At 49.1% G+C, this 23,780-nt stretch overlaps 1 protein-coding gene across 4 annotated transcripts; it reads right to left on the bottom strand.

Annotated features, from left to right (window-relative positions):
- Positions 1–549: 549 nt before the first annotated feature.
- Sec22c (SEC22 homolog C, vesicle trafficking protein) lies at positions 550–23,289 on the bottom strand. 4 transcript variants are annotated; one of them, XR_013053019.1, is made up of 8 exons: positions 22,891–23,026; positions 15,398–15,605; positions 13,073–13,236; positions 9,865–10,044; positions 7,897–8,015; positions 5,648–5,713; positions 1,126–4,966; positions 550–1,046 (listed from the first exon to the last, which is right to left on the bottom strand). XR_013053019.1 is itself a non-coding variant. In XM_076577403.1 (8 exons), the coding sequence occupies exons 3-8, from the start codon at positions 15,577–15,579 to the stop codon at positions 4,766–4,768; spliced, it is 912 nt and encodes a 303-aa protein (XP_076433518.1). In that variant the 5' UTR covers positions 15,580–15,605; positions 22,380–22,632; positions 22,891–22,962; the 3' UTR covers positions 550–4,765. The 4 variants fall into 4 exon arrangements, 3 of the variants coding, with proteins under 3 accessions (XP_076433518.1, XP_076433519.1, XP_042137911.1); XM_076577403.1 differs by adding an exon at positions 22,380–22,632 and having other exon boundaries at positions 550–4,966; positions 22,891–22,962; XM_076577404.1 differs by lacking the exon at positions 22,891–23,026 and adding an exon at positions 23,161–23,289 and having other exon boundaries at positions 550–4,966.
- Between the last annotated feature and the right edge of the window lie 491 nt (positions 23,290–23,780).

The following is a 23,780-nucleotide window of genomic DNA, read 5'->3' on the forward strand; positions in this document are numbered from 1 at the left end:
CCAGGGCAGCTTCCACACCTGAGCAACAGGACTTGTCTACTTTCAAATACCAAAATCCAGCAACTCAAATGCATATTTTGGAAAGTGGCTTGGCTTCCAATGTCCGGGACTCAGGACAAAGGAGGGATGCTGGGAACACACACTCCTAACGGCTCCTCGGGAGGCTGGTCCAAAGGCTGCGTCAAACCCCTTCCTGGGTAATTTGCTCCAAAGCAGCGGCTGACAAAGGAGAGTGTCCCCAAGTTGGGAGGAGGCGATGTGGCCGGCTGCTGCGCCTCCTGGTGGCCACTCACAGAAGCCCAGAGCTCTGAGGGGCCTGTGGGACACAGCAGGGTGGAGTTCCAGAACCTGCAGGCTGCCCAGCCCATAGAGCAGTTCTACCCCTGCTACTTGGGTAGAGACCTGTACTGAAGTCCTCAGACCTGTTCAGACCAGATGTCGCTTCTCCCACCTGCGAGGCGGCTCACAGACCACCTCAGACCAGTAAGATAGACCCCGATTCAGAACTGCTCGCACACACACACACACACACACACACACACACACACATTGGTTAAACACTTTAGATTTATTCTCCACACAATTCTGAAGCCACCTCATGTCGTTTTAATATACACGGTATATAAACAGCTGTACAACATCAGTACATTGTCACAAGTTTCAGTTTACCAGTATGTGAAAGTTAAAATGTGCCCATCATGTACTCAAAATAGATCTTTGTTATCAATTGAAAGTAGCTTATAATATGGGCACCAAACCCTGGGGATGAGTATGTGGAATAAATGGTTTTGCCTAAATTAGCCTCAATTTTTTATGTTCTTAGAAAAACCCACTAAGCCAAATCAAATCCTAGGGGGCTGAGTCATACAAAGTATTCATTAGATAACGTTTCTGAAGCAATTAAGGATCATATCAACGATAAGGGTTAAAGGTTACACACAGCGCAGACCTGGGTCAAAGGGAAAGAAAGAATGGGTTTAATTTAAGGCAACTGTGGGCCACAGCCCTGCCCATCACTTCCCGTGGGCGGGCATTCCCCCAGCCCGCTATTACCAGATGTGAAGAGTGCGCCCCTTCCACAGCTGTGCCCATCACTTCCCATGGGCAGGCACTCCCCCAGCCCGCCATTACCAGATGTGAAGAGTACGCCCCTTCCACAGCCCTGCCCATCACTTCCCGTGGGCGGGCACTCCCCCAGCCCGCTATTACCAGATGTGAAGAGTGCGCCCCTTCCACAGCTGTGCCCAGGGACACAAGGGTGACAGCACTGCTTCTGGGTGGGTGGGTGGGCGGAGAGGGTCTCCCCTGGTTGAGACTGGAGACAGACACTCAAGTCTGATCAGTCTACAGACCAGATTCCTGGATCCTAAAGCAGGTCTAGTGATGATGACGACGATCCATACACAAAAACCCAGAGGCAGGTAAGGGAGAAAGGAGCCACTTCCTTTCTGGAATGAAGGCATGGAGCCTCCATCTGCAGCAGCAGAAAATGCCACCTTGTGAATGCTTGAACACAGGTGAGGTCTGCTGTCTGCTGCACATACCCAGCGATCTCACAACCCTTCTCTTTCTCTATGACAATCCACCCTGTGGCCACCTGCAATTCTCACAGGAGCATACAAGGATTGCAAACTGGTGTTCCTGTCCTCCTGCAGGTGAAGACGCTGAGACGGCAGGCAGGGACTTCCACTGTGACCAGGACTGAGCAGAAGTCTCCAGGCCACTGGGGCGGCTGACCTGTGAGACCCTTCCCTTACTTCATCTCTCCAGGGCACACCTGGTTTCTCTTCCTTCCTCCACCATTCTTGGCTCTCACAGCACACAGGCAGAACGGCCCCAGACCTGAGCATCCTGACCATGCCCGACCTCTCTCTCTCTCTCTCGTGTGTGTGTGTGTGTGTGTGTGTGTGTGTGTGTGTGTGTGTGTGTGCTCTCCTGACCATGCCCGGCCTCTCTCGTGTGTCATTCATTGTCAAACACGTAGAAGAGATTGAAGGGGCTTTGTTGGTATTACATGGAGCAGGCAGCTCCTTCAAGGATCAGCACAGCATGGGTGTGGACAGAAGCTCGGCCCTCGTACCCTGTTTCCTATGCTCCAAACAGCCACATTCGTGGGTCTGCTGGCTATTGCCCTAGCCCCCACCAGGGCTGACAGCCAAAGAGTTGTTTCTCCTGAGTGCTGAGCCACGGTGGGGCAGAGGGTGAGACTGCAAAGCCGGCTCCCTTTCCGTCATGATTCCTGTCTCTCCACAGACTCCAGCCTGTACCTCTCTCTGGAGACAGGAATGTAGGAGGCAGAGTGGAAGCAGGCAGGGGAGAGGGAATTCATGGCGGCTAGGAAAGAAAGGGGGGGTCAAGGGAAAAGCCCACAATGCATGTCAACAGGGTTCATGGACAGCAAGAACCACAGCCATGAGTCAGTGAGGCATCTGGGACTGAGAGGAAACTTGACCCTAGATGGTCCAGCTGTCTCCACCTAGAAAAAGGAAAGTCAGGTACAGTCCCCGTCAAGATAAGGATCACTGAGGGAAAAGCAACCCAAATCATGTGCTTTCTGCCGGGCCACTCCCACCCAGACACCAGCAGAGACCGGCACTTGCAGAAGGCCAAGTCTGTGAGCACCTGGACCGGAAAGCTCCTGAGGCTGTTTCAACACCGTTTCATGTGAGCCAGCTGGGCAGCACCACCTAACCGCTCACCTGAAGAAGCCGGAGCAGCAGCCAGTGCACGGTGGACAGAGGAGCACTCCTGCCGAGGGAGCAGCTTCCTGGCATCAAACATCCCATGGGGGCTACCACCATTTAGGCTTGAACAAGTCAGCCCAAAGCCTGGGGTTTCCCTGGAGCTCCTTTCCTGTCACCGGTCCCTTCCTCCAGGGAGGGGAGGCTTCTTGGCTAGATTCCGGTTAAAGGTTCTCTATTTCCTGTTTCCCTCGAGGACACCTTTTCCTTCCATTTATGACAGTCTGGAACCCTGTCTAGATGATAACTCACAAGCTGTGTCAACCAAGTGTGGATAACACCCTCACTAGCATCTCACAAGCTGTGTCAGCCAAGTGTGGATAACACCCTCACTAGCATCTACGAAGTGTCTCTAGCAAGGGCTCACCCTCAGAGACCGCTTCGTTACCCCTGTGAACTGACAACCACAGGCTCAGACCCTCGAGTGTGTGGTCTCCAGACACAGGCAACACAATACCACACAGGCTTACGAGGAAAACAATACATTTTCAGGCTGATCTTTTTTAACTTACTTAAATTTTTTTTTGAGTGTGTGCTTTGAATTAAAAGAATTTTCTCCTCCCTCTGGCTTCTTCTTTGGCCACTTCAAAAGTCTCTCAGAAGAGTGAGCATTTGCCTGCACAGTATATACAAAATCACATAGGTGTGAAATCAACAAAGGCACAAGGTTGAAATTCACGCCCAAGGATGTTCCCATTACGAATTCAAACCCAGACATTAAAGATTTGACTAAAAACAGAAAATTCTCTAAGGAAACAAAATCACAATGGCAATACTTTCCTAACCCAGTTCTGAGTCACGGACGCTTTCTCCTAAAATGACACCTGGTGGCTCACCAACACACGGTACTAGGGACATCCAAACAAAAGAGCTCTAACCCTACACTCCTGTCTGCCCTACTCCTAGTAACTCTGGGGATGGCTTTCTCCTTTAAAAACGATCAGTACAGGATTTACCAACTATGGAACCATACAGGTCAGCCCACACAGCTGTGGGTGCATTATTCCAAGAAGAAGTCAGAGGGGTGAACCCCAGCATGGCTTCCTGAGTGCCACCAGACACCTCTGCAGCTTTGCAACGCGCATGTCAGTCACACCAAGCTTTACTGCGCTGATGCCTACTTAACGCCTGTCCACAGAACAGTGAGGCCCTTGGTCTAACCGAGATGCTCAGGGGAGGCCTCTCCAGGAGGTTCACAAGACCACGTCTCCAGCAATGCCGCCATGACAGGCAGTCAGCTGCCACGCAGCGCCTGATGACAGAAGCCTCTCCCTAGTTATATCAAAGACCTCTGAGCCCCAGCATTTCCCACTCACCCCGACGCTCTCATGTCTGCTCACGCCCATGTGCTTGTGACCCAGTAACATTGGTTATTAATTCAGAGACCTTCAGCTAGACCCTGAAAATAGATATCAACCACATCTGTATCCCACCATAACAGTCCCATCACCATAAAGGGTCTCTGTAAATTAAATAAACTCGGATTTCCTTAGCATTTCCTCAGTCTAAGTTTGCCTTTGTTCTAAATGAGCTTCAATTTATATCCAAAATATATTTAAATATTCCAAAAGTATATGGAACCCAAGTTATCAAAAATGTAAACAAAATTTACCTAGCTTATATGTATGAAGCATATTCACCCTGAACTGACACTCTGAGGACAGCTGGAGTCACACTGAAACTGCAAACAGACTTCAGCAGACACCTGCCAATGACTAAAACTACCATCATGGAACCTAGCCGTTTGCAGCATCATTCCATTCGGGAGACCAAAACATTGCTACTCTGACCATCAGAGATGCTCTCTGAGCAAGCTCCAGCTTCGGCCGCCCCGTCCTGTGCTCGGCTGGCAGTTCTGCACAAATGTTCCACGCAGACCAAGACTGCAACCAGCAGCCCTGGGTCCTCCGCTGCACCCGTGAGCTTCAAGGATGGAGATTTGAGGTGAAGTTGAGAAGCAGGAGTGGAAACAGACTGGCCTTCCAGGGGGAAAAAATCAAAAGCATCACTGCATGATGCTGTCCTCACACTCCATAGTCAGACTGCCTCTCCTGCAGCTGTCTGGTCAGGATCTGATACGAAGACAGAAAAGCCACTCCAATGTGGAAGAGGATCTGCCAGGTGTTCCTCAACCCATGCAGGTACACATTGCCCAGGCAGATGAAGGCCAGCATCAGCACCACCTTCAGAGTCCTTGCTGGACTGTAGAACAGGTACAGGTAACACTGAAACGAGACCAATCACATTCAATCAGAGAGCAGCAGACAGCCTCAAGTCAGATGCAGCCACCAACAGTTACATGCGTTCACCTATGACTGTGAATCACTAAAAACCGTATGTGTGCCGGGCGGTGGTGGCGCACGCCTTTAATCCCAGCACTTGGGAGGCAGAGCCAGGCGGATCTCTGTGAGTTCGAGGCCAGCCTGGTCTCCCAAGCGAGTTCCAGGAAAGGCGCAAAGCTACACAGAGAAACCCTGTCTCGAAAAACCAAAAAAAAAAAAAAAAAAAAAAAAAAAAAAAAAAAAAACCGTATGTGTTCACATATTAACTGAATTCGCTACAGCAAAGCTGGGACCGGCAGCTGCTGACCACCGGATGAACAGGAGGAGATTCAGAGAGAACAAAACAGGAGTCAGAGGAGGGAGAATGTTGGAGACACACAGGCAGATGTCCAGACTGGGGATGCAGAGAAGACAGAGATGCAGAGCAAGCAGGAAGGCCCTCCCAACACTGAGTGGCCTCCTTGTGAAGTCCTCCTCAGAGACCATGACAGCTGAGCAAGCTATGAGGGAAAGCCATGCATCCCTACTGTGATTTCTCCAGAGTCACGGCCACACCGGGGATCACTGTTTCCTCAGGCACCTGTTTGCAGTCTCCAAAAGCACCCAGTCAGGGACTGTACCCACCTGGACCATGCAGGCCACAGAAGGAATAAAGAAGGCCAGGATGTTTCCAACTTCTTCCTGGGCAACCTGAGACAGATCCGGGGCACAAAGAAGAAGGTTTGACTGAAAGGAACCCCTGGGGTATGACGTTTGTTATTCCCATTTCAGTGGTGTGACTGATGCCTAGCCAGACCCAGGGTTGGATGTGACCTTTCTCAACAGTCAGACAGACTGTTTCTACTCCTGTCCCGGGCCTCCATGACACATCCTCCACATGCAGGGAGCTCCACCCTTCACCCTTCAGAACCTTTCTCAGCTGTCAACGCTAAGCTTCTAGAAGCCGGGCACGGCCGCCTCCTCAGTGCTGTCCCTGCGAGAGGCCATGAGAACCTCAAGGCAGGGTCTATCTTAACCACCTTGCCAGCCAGGTACCAATCCTACCACAAACAGCTGACAGATGCTGAGCCACACACACAGTGTCAAGAGTGGGAGGTGGTAACCAGACGAAGGAGTTTCACAGCCACTGCCCTAAGACAGCGGCTCGGTCCACATCAGCCCCCTGGTTCAACACCCACCAAACACCATCCTCACTCTCCAGTCTGTGAGCACTGCGGCTTTATCTTTTCCTTTTTTGGTTTTTCGAGACAGGGTTTCTCTGTGTAGCTTTGGTGTCTGTCCTAGATCTCGCTCTGTAGACCAGGCTGGCCTTGAACTCACAGAGATCTGCCTGCCTCTGCCTCCCTCGTGCTGGGATCAAAGGCGTGCACCACCACTGCCTGGCTATCTTTTCTTTTTTAATTGAAAATTCACATGGTATATTCTGGTCTCGGTTTCCTCTCCCCAATTCCATGCTTTCTTTCTCTTTAAAAAAAAGGCAAAAATAATAATAATAAAATAAAGAAAAAGAAAATAAAAAATTTTTAAAGCACAGTAAACACACACAAACCCCAAAATCCATAAAAACACAAGAGCAGAAACCATAATATATAATCAAAAGGCCAGTAAGATTTAAAAATGCCCAAAGAAAACAATGACACAAAAATCTATAAAAAAAAAAACCTATGGTTCTATCTTTAAAAATAACAACTACCTGCTTATACTAATAATAGTTCTATTCCTTTGTCAAGTGCTTGAAATATTTCCAACAATTTTTTTAAGAAATATTTGAAGAAAGCATTGAAATAGAAAGTTGCTTCACACCAGTGGCCAACAAAAGGGATGCTCACTTCATCCCAGGGATGTGGGTGGGATGCTCACTTCATCCCAGGGATGTGGGTCTCCCACAAGAGAAGAGGCTCCTGTGGGCCACACACCACTCAGTGGGAACATCTTTACCCAGAGCCTGGCAATGTGAAAATGCAACCTGCAACCTGTGGATAGTGGATCCTTGGTTCCTAAGGGCTCAGAGGCAGCCCAAAGTACTTACAGCAAGCTACCTACTTCTTAGCAACATCCCAGAACTTCCAAAGATATCCACAAAGGGATCCTTCCAGATTCGTTCAACTTACTACAAAGAGCAATTTTTTTTTTTGTTTCAGATTCTTTTATTTTTATACTCTACCCTAAGCTGGCCTGGAACTCTTATGTAGCTGATGATGGGATGTGAACTTCTGATCTTCCTGCCTCTACCTCTCCAGTGCTGGCATTATGGGGGTGCATCACCATATCCAGCTTACGGATTAAAATTTCTAAAACGTTTTATTTGAATTTTTAACATTCATAAAAACTAATTGTGCTGGGCAGTGGTGATGGCGCACACCTTTGATCCCAGCACTTGAGAGGCAGAGGCATGCAGATCTCTGTGAGTTCAAGACCAGCCTGGTCTATAGAATGAGTTCTGGAACAACCAGAGCTGTTACACAGAGAAACCCTGTCTCAAAAAAAGGAAAAAAGCACTGGGCAGTGGTGGCGCACACCTTTAATCACAGCACTCAGGAGGCAGAGGCTGGTGGATCTCTGTGAGTTCGAGGCCAGCCTGGTCTACAGAGCGAGTTCCAGGACAGGCTCCAAAGCTACACAGAGAAACCCTGTCTCGAAAAATCAAAAACAAACAAACAAACAAAAACAACAAACAAACAAAAATCCTAACCCCATGACAATCTGTCTCCCATGACAGCTTCTGTGCCCGTCTTTCTATCCGGACTGTAAAGAAGGGTTGGGGATGCAGCTCCAGGGCAAAAGGCGCATGCTGAAGCATTCATAAGGTCCTGGATTCAATCTCCAAGACCACACACACACACACACACACAAAGAACCTGTAAAGGGGTCACCTGTAAAGAGTGCTCTGCGAGGTGAACTCCACGGATGAGGTTCAGGGCAGCACACATGATGTTGAGGACAAGGGAGAGGACACCCAGCGCTGTCACCGGCTCCATCCGGAGATTCGGAGCTTCACAATGAAAAGAAAAGAGTGTCTTGTGAGAATTGCGTCTCCATGACAGAAGGGAACAGGACACCGACTAGACCTCTGCTAACAGACTCACGGTGCTAAACGCAGAACCACAAGCACACATCTAAAAAGCAACGGAAGTCAGCGGGGCAAGCCAGGAATGAACGCCAGAACGGATCTCAGAAACGGAGGTGAACCTCTTCCAGGGAAAAAGCCCTTTTTGTGTCAAACACAAATTTGTAAGCACGTAGTTGTTTTTTTATTTTAACCAGGGGTGATGTGCTCCCAGAGGGAGGTGTCCAGAGACATCTATAACTGTCACCAGGACAGGCAAGTGCCAGTGACACTGTCAATCGTCCTGTGGGACATGGGATGTCCCAACACAGAGTCACCCGATACTGCATGCCAACAGGTCAGGCTGAGATGCTGGGGGCAGGGACTGTCAAGACTCCAGAGCACCCCACCACCCGCATCAGTCTTCGGTTTGTAAACTGCTCCACTCTTTTCCCAACAAGGACAATGTTCAGTGTCATGTGGGCATCCAGAGAAATTCACAGAAGACAAGTCCTTAAACTAAAATGCACAGGAAGAGGAGGTAGTCAACCTAGAACAATCCGACTGTCTAGGCTACAACTGTAGCCAGGACGATAATGGGAACGCAGACTTGCTCTTTCCCGAAGGTCACCATTAAAACGAAGTCTGCTTCACAGATGCTGCCCAGCCTGTTCTCCTGCTGTGCTCCTTCCTCAGTATCCTTTCTGGTCCTGACATTTCCCTGCGCACGCGCACACACGCACACACACACACACACACACACACACACACACACACACACACATCCCCTGTAAGCCACAGCCCAGCTAATGCTAATGTTAGTATGTTAGTTCCCATGGAGCAATTCGAGTTCCTGTTAGAACAGAACATGCTACCTGTGAGGACTCTAGCCTTGGGACAATTAGGTGAGGCAGTAAAATGTCCTAGACAGATGGGTAACTTGGCGCTTTGGGGATTTGCTCCTCTTTTCTAAGTGTTTAAAAAAACAAAACATACATTACAAAGGGGTCCCTGTGTTCATGCATGGCAAGAGAGAAGCTTGGGCTCAGTTACCCAGCCTTCTTCAAATCCTCCCAACATAAACAGGGGCAGCTTGCTGACTGGCAAGTGAGCCAACCTGGGAACTTACTGGTTTAAACACATTAAGCCAAAACCAAACATATTTAATATGCCACCTAAAACTTCAAGCCTGGAGTTTAATACAGATATCTTTAAAATCAGATTGTTACAATGTAGACAGATCTTCCAGGGGATGTGCCATCGCATGAGGTCAGAGGTCAGAGGACAACTGAAGGGACTGTCCTTCTACCATGTGGTCCCCAGGGAGCAAACCCAGGTCTTAGGCTTAGAGGCCTTTATACAGAGCCGTCCCACTGGCCCCAGGGCAGAATCCTTTCCCTATTCCCCTTTTCCAACAAGAGGGCTGGGGCTTCCCAGCGCAGGCTTCCAGTGTCTCAGTAATGTGGTAAGCCAAGGAGAATCCACAGTCCAACGAGGGGCTTCCAACACACCAGTTCTCATGACGGGTAAACTTGTGAACGTCACCTTGACGAACAACCTGCCAAGTCAGTCTGGAAACTCCAGAATGTCATCAGACTGCTTCCTTGAAGCAAGCTGCGATCACAATAGTAAGGTTTTTGTTTTGTTTCTACAACAACCATGCAAACATTTGGTCCGATATAGGGCCCATCTGGATTCTTCCCAACATGTTTGATATGCCACCACCAAACCAGCCCATTTTTCCAATGGGGAAAAAAAAGTTCTATCTGACATGCATCCCTTCATCTTCACTTACCAGGCTCAGAGTACACTGGGGTGTGGCCGTTCAGCACGCCATTTGTCACATCTGTGCCCTCCAGGGACAGAACTGCTGGAGGCTGGAACTCAAGCTCCTCCTGAATCTTTTCTAAGCCACTCTTCATCTGGGAGGAACTCATGTGGTTAAAATGCCACTTTGTTTTCTGAATGACACTGTCTGCAGAAAGAAGCCCAAGTTGAGCATCATCAGAATGGGTGCTCCAAGACGGCGTGTGGGAAGCGAAGCGCCTGTTGCTAAGCAACTAGTAAGTCAGCCAGATTTCCAAACTGAGTCAGTTACGGAAGGTCAGGTGACTGTTCCGCATTAACACTAATCTGATCCATTTTTTCAAAGCAGAATAATTAAGTGTGGCTGCAGGAAGACCAACCTCAGGGACCCAGACCTGGCAGGAGGCACTGGGCCGAGCCTGGAAGGGGGAAGGACTATCCCTAATGGTCTCATATCAAAAGCTTTTTGAAAACAAAAATCACAAATAAATACGACCCGGATCCGATGTACAAGCTGGGATGCCATGTTTGGAGGTGTGCAGGTTGTGTTTGCCAACTTGGCACAAGCTAGAGTCATCTGGGAAGAGGGGCCTTTCCAGATGAGAAATCACGTCCATGAGGCTGACCTATGATGTGGGAGGGCAGAGCCACCCCTGGGGAGACAGGCCTGAGCTGTACAAGAAAGGAGACTGAATAAGCCATGAGGGGCAAGCCTGTAAGCAGGGTTCCTCTGTGGCCTCGGCTCCAGTTCCCACTCCAGGTTCCCTCGTAAGTTCCTGCCTGACTTCCCTTTGTGATGTTGATATATCATATATATATATATATATATATATATATATATATATATGATATATATATCATACACATATGGCCAAACAACTCCTTTCTTCTCAAGGTGCTCTTGGTCATAGTGTTTACCACAACAGTAGACAACAAACTAGGAGAGGAGTACTGGTTTTGATTCTTTTAGTTGTACTACTATTAACCCATTTCAACAAATCATGACATGGTTTTAATTGGTTTTTTTAAAGCCAAGAGGGCATACAGTCCAGGCTGGCCTCAAATTTGCTGTGTAGCCAAGGATGGCCTTGAATGCCTAATGGGCCCAAGTGCCAGGATTCCAGGTGTGTATCACCATGCCTGGCCTAACAAGTTTTTGAAGTAGAACTGTGCATGCATTTGGAGGCCCAATCACACACAATCCTAATGCCACTGTTCTGACTCCTACCCAACACTAAGGAGTCATGGTGGTGCTAGGGAAGGTCTCCTGGCAGATCCAGCTGTGCAAGGAAGGCACATACAGAGATTCGGGGCAAAGAATGCAGCGCCATCCTCTCCAAATTAACTGATGCCAAGGGAGCCACAGATGTGGTCTGCCTGGGGACAGCCAGCACATTCCTGACAGCAAACAGAGGGTCCACAGGCAGCAGCTTCACAGCCTCCCAGAGCTCCTCAGGTCTGCCACAGTAAGGTCTGCACACCAGGGCGTCCCTACCCAAGAGTGACAGCCAGGGGGTGCTGCTCCCACCCATTCCCAATTGTTGTGGGACATCTGTACACTGTGTGAACATGTATCGCTGTGACTGGTGTCATAAAGAGCTGAATGGCCAACAGCTCGGCAGGAGAGGATAGGTGGGATTTCTAGCAGAGAGAGGAAGTCAGAGGGATAAATCTAGGCAAGCAGGAGATGTGACTGGATTGCAGAACAAGTCAGACATACAGGACGGGGAAAGGTAATGAAGCCACGTGATAGAACGTAGATTAATAGAAACAGGTTAATTAAGTTATAAGAGCTAATTAGAAAAAAGCCTAAGCTAAGGACAAGTTTTCATAATTAATAATAAGTCTCTGTGTTGTTATTTGTGAGCTGGAGGTCACAAAAGAAAAATCTGACTACACCCAATGGCCAGGTAGGAAGTCACCTAGGGAAGGTAAGGATTCTGGCAGTCATAGCCAGATGGCCTAAGTGCTGGCCTCATACCTGACTGCCTGTACCACACACTCCCAGATCCCTGCTCAAGTCCACCCCAGAGACTGAATATCCAACACCCACCTTTCTGACTCCCTAGACCAGTGATTCTCAACCTTCCTAATGCTACGACCCTTTAATTCAGTTTCTCATGTTGTGGTGACCCCCAGTCACAAAATTATTTTGTTGCTACTTCATAACTGTAATTTTGCTGCTGTTATGGATTGTAATGTAAGTATCTGTGTTTTTTTGTTTGTTTGTTTGTTCATTTGTTTGGGGTTTTTTGTTTTGTTTTGTTTTTTCGAGACAGGGTTTCTCTGTGTTGTTTTGGTGCCTGTCCTGGATCTCGCTCTGTAGACCAGACTGGCCTCAAACTCAGAGATCCGCCTGGCTCTGCCTGCTGAGTGCTGGGATTAAAGGTGTGCACCACCACCGTTAGCTAATATCTGTGTTTTCTGATGGTCTTAAGTGACCTCTGTGAAAAGGTTCTTAGAAGTCCCCAAAAGGGTTTCAACACACATGTTGAGAACTGCTGCCCTAGAGCTCAAAATGAATCATGCTTAGCAAAAACTAAATGCGCACTGTGACCACCAGGCTGTGTTCTGTAGACTTGGGAACCATACAGGCCCTTCTGGCTGAGCCTGGAACAAAAATGTCTTCTGCCAGAGCAGGCCTCGTCAACCTGCTGAAGGAAGGACCAAAATTTCTCATTTCCAAACCATCACAGCAGGATGTTTTGAAAAAAATGTAGAAAAAAATATTGCAGGAATGTGAAATCACCATAGAAGTTGGAAACACTTCCTCCACCTTCTGGACTTACTCACCATGGAGGAACTTCCTGAGTGGCTCTGCCCAGGACTGGTGTCAGCAGAGCTTTCTCCAAGTGTAAGACAGTAACACTTCAGGCTGCTGGACACATCCTGCCTTGGGCAAAGCCTCCACAGACAGGTATCTATGATGCATAGATAACAGCCCTGGTTTCTATAACACAGCTCTGAACTACACAGGCTATGGTTTGCTGACTCCAGCTCCCTTCCTCCACCTCCCCACCGGCTGTGAAGACACAGAAAGCAACCGTAAGCTTCATGACCACCTTAACTGCTATGAAATCAAGGGCATGTGCTGAACCTCCCACGGTTTTCCTTGATGGTTAAAGACAAACCTAAACTTCAGTTTCCACACACGTAACATCATACGAGAAAAGAAAAGCAAGAAGACAGCCACAAACCGAACTCGAGAAAAGCGTAGGGCCGGGAGGCCAGGCCAATGCACGTGGTGCCATAGGAAGCCGTGAAGTCCCACCACAGAGTCTCCAGGAAGCAGAAGGCCATGGCTGCTGGGCACTGGTGTGAGCAGATAGCCATACAGGCCACATCCCCCGATGACGAAAAACTGAAAGAGAAGGTGATGTCTGAGCTGCCAGGAAACAGAATAAATCCCCATCTGTGCCGTTGTCTCTGCTCTGCTTTAAAGACAGATCTCTCTATGTAGCTCAGGCTGGCCTCAAATTATGTAGCCCAGGCTGGCCTTTAACTGATGAGCCTCCTGCCTCAGCCTCCTGAGTGCTAGGATTACAGGCAGACTTGGAGTACACATATACATGCAGGCAAAGCACTCAGACACATAAAAGTAAATAAATAAATCTAAATTTTAAAAAAATTAAGAAAAGACTAGGGCTGACAAGATGGCTCAGCAAATGATGGTGCTTGCTGCCGGGACTGACGACCGAGCTAAATGCCCAGAATTTAAAAGCTGGATGTGGAGGTGTGCATCTGCAATCCAAGCACCCCAGGGCAAAATGGGACCTGGAGGCAGAACTGCTTAGCGGCTTGCAGGCCAGCTAGCCTGGAACAACAAGGGAGGTATGACCTTAACACAGTGGGAGACGGACCTCCCTGTGCATGCTACGATATCTGAAAAACCACATTTGTGTGAACACATGTGTGCACACGTGCATACACACCACATGATAACAAGTCAATTTTAAAATAGAAATGACTGCTGGTCAGTGGGGGCACACGCCTTCAATCCCAGCACTCAGGAGGCAGAGGCAGGCAGATCTCTGTGAGTTCTAGGACAGCCAGGTCTACACAGAAAAACCCTGTTTTGAAAAACTAAAAAAAAAAAAAAGTGACTAAGCTTCCTCTGTGACAAGGATAAATAGTGTGAGTTGGCGGTGACTCACGAGGACAGCCTTGGCCTTGCATGCACAGGTGCTGGGGTCCTGCACCACAAAGACAAGCAAATGAGAAAAAGCAAAGGTGGAGCATTTATAATCCTGTTTTCTAAAAGTTACCAAGCTAACCCGGATCTGATTATGATGTCGGAGACTTTTTTTTTCCGGAAAAGCGAGTCCTGTTTGATGCGCAAATAGCTTCTCAGGGCTCAAGTAGATGGTTGGAGGAGGAGGAGGAGGAGGAGGCAGCCTCACAAGGTGGCATCCAGGTCTCCATCCACCGCCCTCCCTGCCTGGTACTACCCTTCAGCCTTCCCTCAGGCCAGGCTGGCGCTTGCTTTCTGCTTTTATGATTCTGAGACCAAACAGCCCTAAAGTGACGCCAATTTCTCTGGCCAGTTGTATGTATTGTGAAAGGGGAAGAGAAGGGACCTGGTAAGCACAGACCTAACTAGTGAAATCGCAGGTGTCAGGTCTGTAACAAGCCACTTTGCTATTTAAAAGCCTGCCTTGCCCCTCAACACAAGAAGGACCGAGCACCTGAGTGGCGGACCTGGGGCCCAACTGGCTGCCTTCAAATCCTGGCTCCACCATCACCAGCTAAAGCTTCCTTAAGTCCCTTGACCTCAATTCCTCCTCTGTAAAGCACGTGACCCAGCCTGACCTGCCGGATCCTGCCACGTGCTTCATAAGCCACTGGAAGCACAGGAAAGCCAAAGTATTCACAGCCTCCGGCATCATCATCACTGGTACCCACCACGGGCTTTCCCTGTTTTATTAACTAAATAATCCATTTCTCTTGTTCTCTCATGAGATTTTAAGTTCTTTGAAGGAGAGACCTAGCCTCACTCATTTTCATTCCCCTGTTCCTGTCACGGAATAGCAAAAGGGAAAACTGGTCTGGGATGAGGCTTGGTTGGTAGAGTGCTTGCACAAACCAAGTGTGGCAGCACATGCCTGTAAATCCAGCAGCCAGAAGTGGAAGCAGGAGAGTCAGAAGTTCAAGGCCAGCCTCAGCTACCGTCCAAGGACGTGGCCTGGGGAATTTCTGTGTTTGCCCCCCCCCCGCCCCGCCCTCATCCTTTCCCTCCTTCTGGCGTATCCAAGTAAAGAGTGACTAAAGGGTGCCCACTGCAGGGGAGCCAGGTCTCCCCACATTCGAGGGTGCTCGACCAACAGCAAATGGGTCAACAGTGCTGCATAGGGGCCCCGAGGACACCGACTCCTTCTCTGATTCTGTTGTAAGCATGCACCACCTGACTGCCGAGACCAGACATTTAACCTTTGACCCACACTGCCTTCAGCAGTGTTCCCCTAGCATGTGGGTAAAATTACCCCAGCTTTGCTGATGTCTGGAAAAGTGCGTGTGTTACTTACTAGATGTGGAGGTCACGGCTTTCTGCAGAACCTCGGCCTGGATACTGAGCCAGCCTCCGGGCTAAGGCCTTGAGCTGCCTCCTGCATTCCAGAAACTCCTGGGCGTGGTAAAAGTCAGTGGAGGCCGAGAGGGGCAGTCCATCCCTCACCCGTACTACGCTGGCAAAAAAGATCATGGGCATGGTCCGCAAGAGAAGTCATGAGGAACCTGAGGAAAGCAAGGTCGCCCTGTCAGGGAGGCCGGTGCCCGCGCCAGACACTCCACTGCTGGAACTGTGAATCATTTCCGTCAATGCGATTCTCTCCACCTTGAAGCACAAAGGGATGGAAGAGGAGGTGGGGCCAGCAGGACTCAGGAGCAACAGCAGCAACAGCAGCCAGCAGGCTGCAGAGTTCAAGGCCCTGAAAGGACAGGAAGTACCTGACACAGTGGCAGTGTGTGTGTGTGTGTGTGTGTGTGTGTGTGTGTGTGTGTGTGTGTGAGGTCACCCAGGAAGGTGGTACTAATAGTCCAACTGCCACACAAGAAAATGGAGGGGAGGGGGTCTGGGCACTGCAGTGGAGGGGAGGGGGGTCTGGGCACTGCAGTGGTGGAGGGGAGGGGGTCTGGGCACTGCAGTGGAGAGGGGCGGGGGTCTGGGCACTGCAGTGGTGGAGGGGGGCAGGGGTCTGGGCACTGCAGTGGAGGGGGGGAGGGTCTGGGCACTGCAGTGGTGGAGGGGGGGAGGGTCTGGGCACTGCAGTGGTGGAGGGGAGGAGGGTCTGGGCACTGCAGCAGTGGGGACAGGGAGAAGCAGAGGCAGCTGGGAGCTAAGAGAGCACATCCTCGAATTTCTGCTGTACGATACCAAGCTGGTCTTCAAACCGATGAGTCCCCACAGATGGCTGAAGGGAATCAGGTAGAGAATCGCATCACGGCAAGATAATAAATATTTGGTCATGCTATGAGAACACATTAAAAAACAAGAGGAAACAGATCTGGGCCTTGTGGTGTCTTTGGCAAATGAGGAAAAGGAACCTCTCAGGATGGACAGAAACCTGTGCTAGCGCAAACACACAGCCCAGCAGGGGGAGGTCTTCCTGTGGACTCTCCTGCACGTCTGCATAGGATTCAGCCCTGCATCCAGGACTGGCCAGGTGGCCAAGCAGCTTCAGCTGGTCTTTCTATGCTGCATGTCCTCTTTGCACCGTCTGAGGCATTAGTGGTACGCCAGTGGTACTGCCCGGGAGACACCTTACTCCAACACCACTCCTGGCTTCTATTCACCTGTGCCCTTCTCAGGGACAGGGAATCTCTCCACCACCACCCCCCTCTCACACACACACACCCCACACACACCCAAACCAAGGGAGTTCTCAACCCCATTATATCCCCAAACCTTCCAGGCTGGACATACCCACTTTTCTCGTCTCCCTGGTTTTGCACTTCCCCTACAGAAGGTTGTTCAGAACAAAAGCCATGCCTCAAATATCCTGCAGCACCTGCAGAGCCAGGCCAACCACCAGAGGGCACTGTAGGCTTTATAGCCTTACATGGCTAACGCTGAGACCAACCCCAGTGAGGAGGGCACTGGGCATGGAGGTCAAACGGCGCTACCTGCCACACTTTTGTGTTTGCAATATTGATTTTTAAAACCATTTTTACAATGTCCTACTGAAACAGAGGAAGAACACAGGATCAGTCTGAGAACAGAACAGGCCTGGGGTTCAAAACACTAATTCCAAACAAGGGCCTCATATGGTCAGTATGGTCTTACCTGGCATGACGAAAAAAAATAAAATGAAAAAACAAATCAAAACTATGCCAGAAGAGTTACGACAAGCCCTAGGCACCCCAGTGTAAAACATCTACCAGCCAGGCAGTGGTGGCACACACCTTTAATCCCAGCACTCAGGAGGCAGAGGCAGGTGGATCTCTGTGAGTTCGAGGCCAGCCTGGTCTACAGAGTGAGTTCCAGGGCAGCCATACCATGGTTACACAGGGAAACCCTGTCTTGGAAAATGAGAAAAATACAAAAAACGAAAAACAAAAACTACCATGTGTTAGTTGCCTGCTAAGGCTGCGTGGAGGAAATAGGTGCCATTTCCAGGGGACAATAATCCTGAGAACCAGTGTGCCCGCTCTCAGAAGGACCCAGAAGACCTCAACTTCACCCATAAGACTTGACTGACCAAACCTGCTTTTCCTCAATAAGGTAAACAAAAGTTCTGACTTCAGCTCTGTCCAGGTATATGAGAGCTGCCAAGAACCGAAACCTTAGAATCCTTCTAAGTATCTTGAATAAAGGTGGCATTGTAAATTATGTCACCTCTGTCTGAGCAACTGAGATGGCAGCTGCCTGAGGGGGCTGAGGGACTTAACACCAGCTGAGGAAGAATTTAAAAAATGGAGACAGTGCTTTTAACACCATCTTCCTTTAATAACATGCACCCTGGGGTTGGAAGACGTAGCTCAGTAGTAGCACATTCATCTCATAAGCACAAGGTCCCTGGGGCTAACCTCCAGCATGGCAAGCAAAGAACTACATGCTTCAACAGATGGAAAGAGTTTGTAATAAAGGGAGGGCTGACCTTTGTGGGGATTTATGTTTGTGAACTTGGGGCCATGAGCTATCGTGAGGCAATCTATACTGAATAAGAGGGCTTGCCTGGAGGCCTGTTGTCCCTTCTCTCCAGTGGCTGAAGGAGGAGGACCCTGAGTTCAAAGCCAGCTTGGGATACAAAGTGAGACCCTACCTCCAAAACTCAGAAGAGAAAAATGGGAGACCAAGAGGAGATGTGGCTGCTCTGTTCCTGGAAGTGCAAAGTAAGGCTTTCCCAGGTCCTACTGAGTGCAAATAAAACCCTGGACCTCAGCTATAGAACAATCACAAAGAGGTCCTAAAAGGAAGCAAGAGAGCAAACGGGAGGGTTATGGGACCCTTCTGTGTCTCAGATCTCAGACCTAGTGCTGGAAGAATCAGCACTAAGAGCAGCCAATGGGGAGTGGGCACAGGTCACACACCCCATGGCTACAACAAAACCTGCTTCCTTTACTCAGAATCAGGAGTGGTGCAGCCTCAAAAACTAGGAAAGCCTTGCATTAAAGACTAGTCTGGAGGCTGGAGAGATGACTTGTGTTTAGAGCACTGGCTGATCTTACAGAGGACCCATGTTCAATTCCCAGCACCCATATGGTGGCTTACAACCATTATAACGCCAATTCCAGGTGATATAAGCCCTCTTCTGGTTTCTTCAGGTACTGTCCTCATGTGCACATACCTACACACACACACACAGACACACAATTAATAAACGAAATCTAAAATGAAAAGAATGAAGGGAAAATCAGAGCATGCTTAAAGGAATACCTAAAGAATGTGCCACTATCATAAACTGCTAAAGAAAGTTCACTTAGCAAGATGGAAATTGTAAAAGCAGGAACTTTGGAGCAGAAAGAAATAAAAGAAACATAAAAGACCATTCTCCCACTGAGCTTTGTAAAGCAGGCCTGATGGCTGTGTCTGGTGTGGTTCTCCTGTATGCAAAGGAAACATACAAGACAATCATAACTGGGGCTGGAAAGATGGCTCAGTGGTTAAGAGCACTAGCTGCTCTTCCAGAGGACCTGGGTTCAATTCCCAGCACCCACATGGCAGCTCATAACTGTCTATGACTCCAGTTCCAGGGGACCTGACACCCTCACACAGACATACATGCAAACAAAACACCAATGCACATGAAAAAAAATTTCATGTGGGTAACATCACAACTGTCCTTCTACACCCATAAATGTGGGAGGGTGAAGAGCCACAGGAAAGTTTCTACATTTAACTTGAAATAATAAAATGCTTTTATCAGGAGACTGTGACGATTTCTCTCTCTCTAAAGACACACACACACACACACACACACACACACAAAAACACACATAGCTCAACTAATGGGAAAAAAACTATATAAATATAAACACAGAAATATTATAAACTAAAAAACATTGTGGGCATGGTGGCTCACACCTTTAATCTCATCACTCGGGGGCAAGGGTATCTCCATGAGTTCAAGGCCATCCTGATCTACATAGCAAGTTTCAAGATAGCCACTGGCACACAGTGAGACACTGCCTAAATAAATAAATAAATAAATAAATAAATAAATAAATAAATAAATAAAAATATATTTTTAAAAGTCCAGGCAGAAGGTAGGACAGAATAGAGTAGAAACCAATATAACTAAGTTAGAAAAAGAAAAGACAAATTACCCACATTCAGAATAAACTATGGGCACTACAATGTCACTCCTGGAACTCATCCCAGAACAGGCTAAGGATGACCCCACAGGACTGCGTACAGCTGCTCCTTATATCTTGGCTTTCACTAACCAAAAGCTAGAACTGAACATGGCCCACAGATGGACAGCTAAACACGCCACAGGAGACTCACACCACAACATACCATTAGATAAAGAAGGAAGCAATAAGCCAGGCGTGGTGGCCCACACCTTTAATCCCAGCACTCAGGAGGTAGAGGCAGGTGGATCTTTGAGTTCGAGGCCAGCCTGGTCTACAGAGTGAGTTCCAGGACAGCCAGGGCTACACAGAGCAACCCTATCTCAAAAAACCAATCAATCAAGCAATGTAAATATTTTTTTAAAAGAATTGCTGAGCAGATGGATAAGGAACCGAGTTTTCTGTTCACGGAAACAAGAAATGTGGGTCTGCAGAGCGTATGCCATACTTCTGAACCATATTTTGAGCATTCTCACACAGTAGTTCTCTTGGAGAGAAAACAAGGAAGGTTTCTATGGGTGGCGTTCTGTGTGAGCAGAAGCATGGGTGATAATCAAAAGGTCCCTGCTCATGTTTTATATAACACATTTTTTTTTCTCTCGAGACAGGGCTTCTCTGTGTAGCCCTGGCTGTCCTGGAATTCACTCTGTAGACCAGTGTGGCCTCTGCCTCCTGAGTGCTGGGATTAAAGATGTGGGCCACAACCGCAGGTTTATATGGCATATCTTAATCCACTTCCCTCACTCCCTAAATTCCCTTTACCATGTGGGGAACTGCCAAACACCAGATTATCCCTGCTCTTTTCCATAGACTTTGTGCCTATACCAGAAGCCACTCTGTGATTATCATTTTACGCTATAGCTTCCCACAAATCCCCCTAACGTGCAGGCATGGGGGAGGGGCAAAAATACAAATGTCAACTAGCAAAATGAGCCAAATTTAGCACACAAACACTTAGTCAAGTATAAGCACCCACCACAGGCACAGTACTTCTGAGGAAAGCATGCTAAGGAAGCAGGGAACCCATGATGGATTCACTCTCAGCCACACGATCTGAGACGTGATTACCTAACTTGAGATCCTGTAGGTTCCAAGTTGCTTGGGGATGGCGTAAAGAGGGAAACAGAGATCAACCATACCATCTTTAAGGGAACTGAAAACTGAAGGAAGCTGAACTGGATAGGACGTGGGTAACATCACAACTGTCCTTCTACACTTGATCTCAGCCCAAAGTCTGAGAAACAATCCTACCCAACCTCTGTATTCGTGGGTACTGCACCCAAAGATTCATCCAACCTCAGAAGGAAAATATTTTTTTAAAAAAAAGAAAGAAAAAACTGCATCTGTATTGAACATATATAGGTTTATCATGTCCTAAACAATGCCATGTAGCAACCACATATAAAGCACAAGACGTTATAAGTAATGAATATATTATCTGAAGCATACAAGAGAATATGCACATATTATTCACAAACAGTAAGCCACTGCATAGGATGAACTGAGCCCAATCTCCTGAGGATGCAGAGGAACTGGGACCTTCGTATGGATAATGCTAGCAAGCGCTCAGAGCTTCCTCTGGTCCACTACACAGGAGAAGAAACTGCTTCTCCTATGGATTGAGAGGTAAAACTGGGCTTCTATCCCAGACTCCTGCATTCTTTCCATGGCACGAGGACCTCCAAACCAAACCTTTGGGATCACAGCTACTGTTTCTCTAAAGACTTCCTTCTCCAGAGTAGTACTGCAAACAGCTAACCAGAAGCCGGGTGTGGGGCTCAAACCTGCAATCCCAAGGCAGCTGAGGATATAGTGAGACTCTGCTTGAAAGAAAAAAAAATCCAGAGTCTTGTTGGTAGCGAAGGAGGCCCAAGGTGACACCTGTTACACCTGCCCCTTAAGAAGCTGGGTATGGTGGTTTATGATCATACTAGTACTTGGGGAGCTTACACAGGAAGGTCAGGAGTTCAAAGTCACCCCCAGCTAAGTGGCATGTTCAAGGCAGTTTAGGCTACATGACACTTTGTCTAAAAGAGAACAAAGTCGGTGGGTGAGGTGCCAGAGTCCCAGCACTTGAGAGGAAGAGGCAAGCAGATCTCAAAACTAGCCAGGGCTACATAGAGAGATCCTGTCTCTTAAACAAAACAAAACCGCCTGTCCTTACTGCATTATGCTCTAAAGTCAGCTGTCTTGTCTGGCCACGCACATTTTGGGCATAGTTTATCTGAAATCCCTTTTGTTGTTGTTGTTTTGCTTTGTGTTTTTGTTTTGGCTTTTAGAGACAGGGTTTCTCTGTTGTAATCCTGGCTGTCCTGGAACTCGCTCTGTAGACCAGGCTGGCCTCAAACACAGAGATCGCCTCTCCTCTGCCTCCCACATGCTGGAATTAAAGGTGTACGACACCCTTGGCTTGATCTGAAATGGGACCTCAAGATGTCCTCTCTGATGTCTGTAAAACATTAAGTAGTGTCTACACTAAGAGGTACAACCGTCTTCCTGAGGGAGCTACTGTGCAACTGAATCCTGCGAGTCAGTGTCAAGCCGCTTAAAACTGTCCCCACTTTCATTTCCCTAAAGTGCTCTTCACCCGGAGAAACTTCCTGTAGACTTTTACAGACATCTGCCCTACCCGCTGGTGCTGTTCTGGGTGTTGCTTTTGTTTTTCTGACCTTATCACCAATCACACCAACTAAGTTGGGCATGGAAGTCACACACCTGTGATCCCAGAGCTTGGGAGCTGGAGGCAGGAGGATCCCAAGCTCAAGGCCAAACTCGGGTTACGAGGGACCCTGTGTCACAAAACCACAAACTGCACCAACTCCTTTCATCAGAGGCAGCTCTCTTCCTTCCGTGGCTTTGGCTTTGTGAAAGCTAGACGCCCGCCCTGCTCTGTAGGTCCTTTGTCCTGGGGTATCCAAGTCCAGGAAAAGTCGGTGCAGGGATGACCAGGCCTTGAAGAAACCAAGTCCTGCAAGACCAGCAGGCTAAGGAAAGTCTGCTATCAAAAGAAGCAAGAGCCAGGACTAGAGCTCAGCTTACCTAAAGGGAATCGCCACCCCGCCCCTCCCGAGACACGCCCCGGCCCCGGCCCCGCCCCGGGCCGCAGGTTCAGCGGGCTGCGCATCCCAGCAGGTAGGCGCGGTGCAGGGGGCCCGGCCTCGGGGAGTCCCAGGTGGCCTGAACCCCGACCCCGCCTCTCCACGCCCTCTTGGCCCGCCAGCCTCACCTCGCCCCGCGGCCGACCTCCGCCTCGGCCACCGCAGCCCACCCGGCGGCCGGGAGCAGGTCACCGGCGGCCGGGTTACAGGAGATAGGATGCCGTGCGCTTGCGCACACCTTAAACTCTCATTCGCTGCTGCTAAGCGACGCTCACACCCAAACAGACCAATCGTGGTGCGTCTCCGCAGTCCTGTTGTTCAGACTTCGGAATTGCTTGAATCTTAAAGGGCTGGCACCCGCTTGCTCCCCCCCACAGCCGCCCACGCGGGAATCTCACCTCGAGCGGTGTGAAGAGGCTCCGATGTCCCCTCGATGCCTGGCCCGGAGCGGACAGGACTGTTCTCCAGAGACGTCCAGGCCCCGCGTGACTGGAGTGACACTCCCTGGGCGTGGGTTCTTGCAGGCTACGCAGCTGGGCTAGAGGCCCGAGATAGAGGATCCGAAGAGCACGTCCCTCCTGCCAGCCTGGAGGAGGTGCCAAAGTCCGATCCCCAAGCGACACACCCTCGCCGTGAGGCTGGAGGGGTAGGGTAGCAAAGTTAGGCCCCTGCTGTTTTGACACATGCTGAGCACTGCAGTGTGCGCCGGTCAGTGTGAACACATCAAGGAACTCCTAGAGTAGGGTAGGGTCGAGCACGAGGCAGGAGAGTCTAAACATGAGCCATGCTTCAAAGAAGTATGGGTTCTAAAGAGAATTTACAGGAGCATTGGGCTTGGACTTGGGGCTCAGGGAAAGCTTCCCCACGTAGCAGCAGGTTGGGCAAAGGAGAGCTGGTGTGCTTCAGAGACTTTTGCTTGTGCGCAGTACTGTGTAGCTGAGGATGTAGCCCTGTAGAATGCTTGAACTACAAAACTCCGCATCAGCCCTATCTTCTGTCCTTGGCATCAGAACTCCAA

The sequence above is a fragment of the Peromyscus maniculatus genome, chromosome 7 (assembly GCF_049852395.1).
Source record: "Peromyscus maniculatus bairdii isolate BWxNUB_F1_BW_parent chromosome 7, HU_Pman_BW_mat_3.1, whole genome shotgun sequence".
In the NCBI taxonomy this organism is placed as follows: Eukaryota; Metazoa; Chordata; class Mammalia; order Rodentia; family Cricetidae; genus Peromyscus; species Peromyscus maniculatus.

Bases quoted from the DNA above. Each gene is read 5' to 3' on its own strand.
- Sec22c (XM_076577404.1), bottom strand. From the start codon at position 15,579: ATGCCCATGATCTTTTTTGCCAGCGTAGTACGGGTGAGGGATGGACTG. The intron at 13,237-15,397 runs GTAAGTAACACA...CTTCTCTTTCAG, and splicing joins AGCCGTGACCTCCACATCTA to TTTTTCGTCATCGGGGGATG. The intron at 5,714-7,896 runs GTGACCCCTTTA...GATCTGTCTCAG, and splicing joins TCGCAGAGCACTCTTTACAG to GTTGCCCAGGAAGAAGTTGG.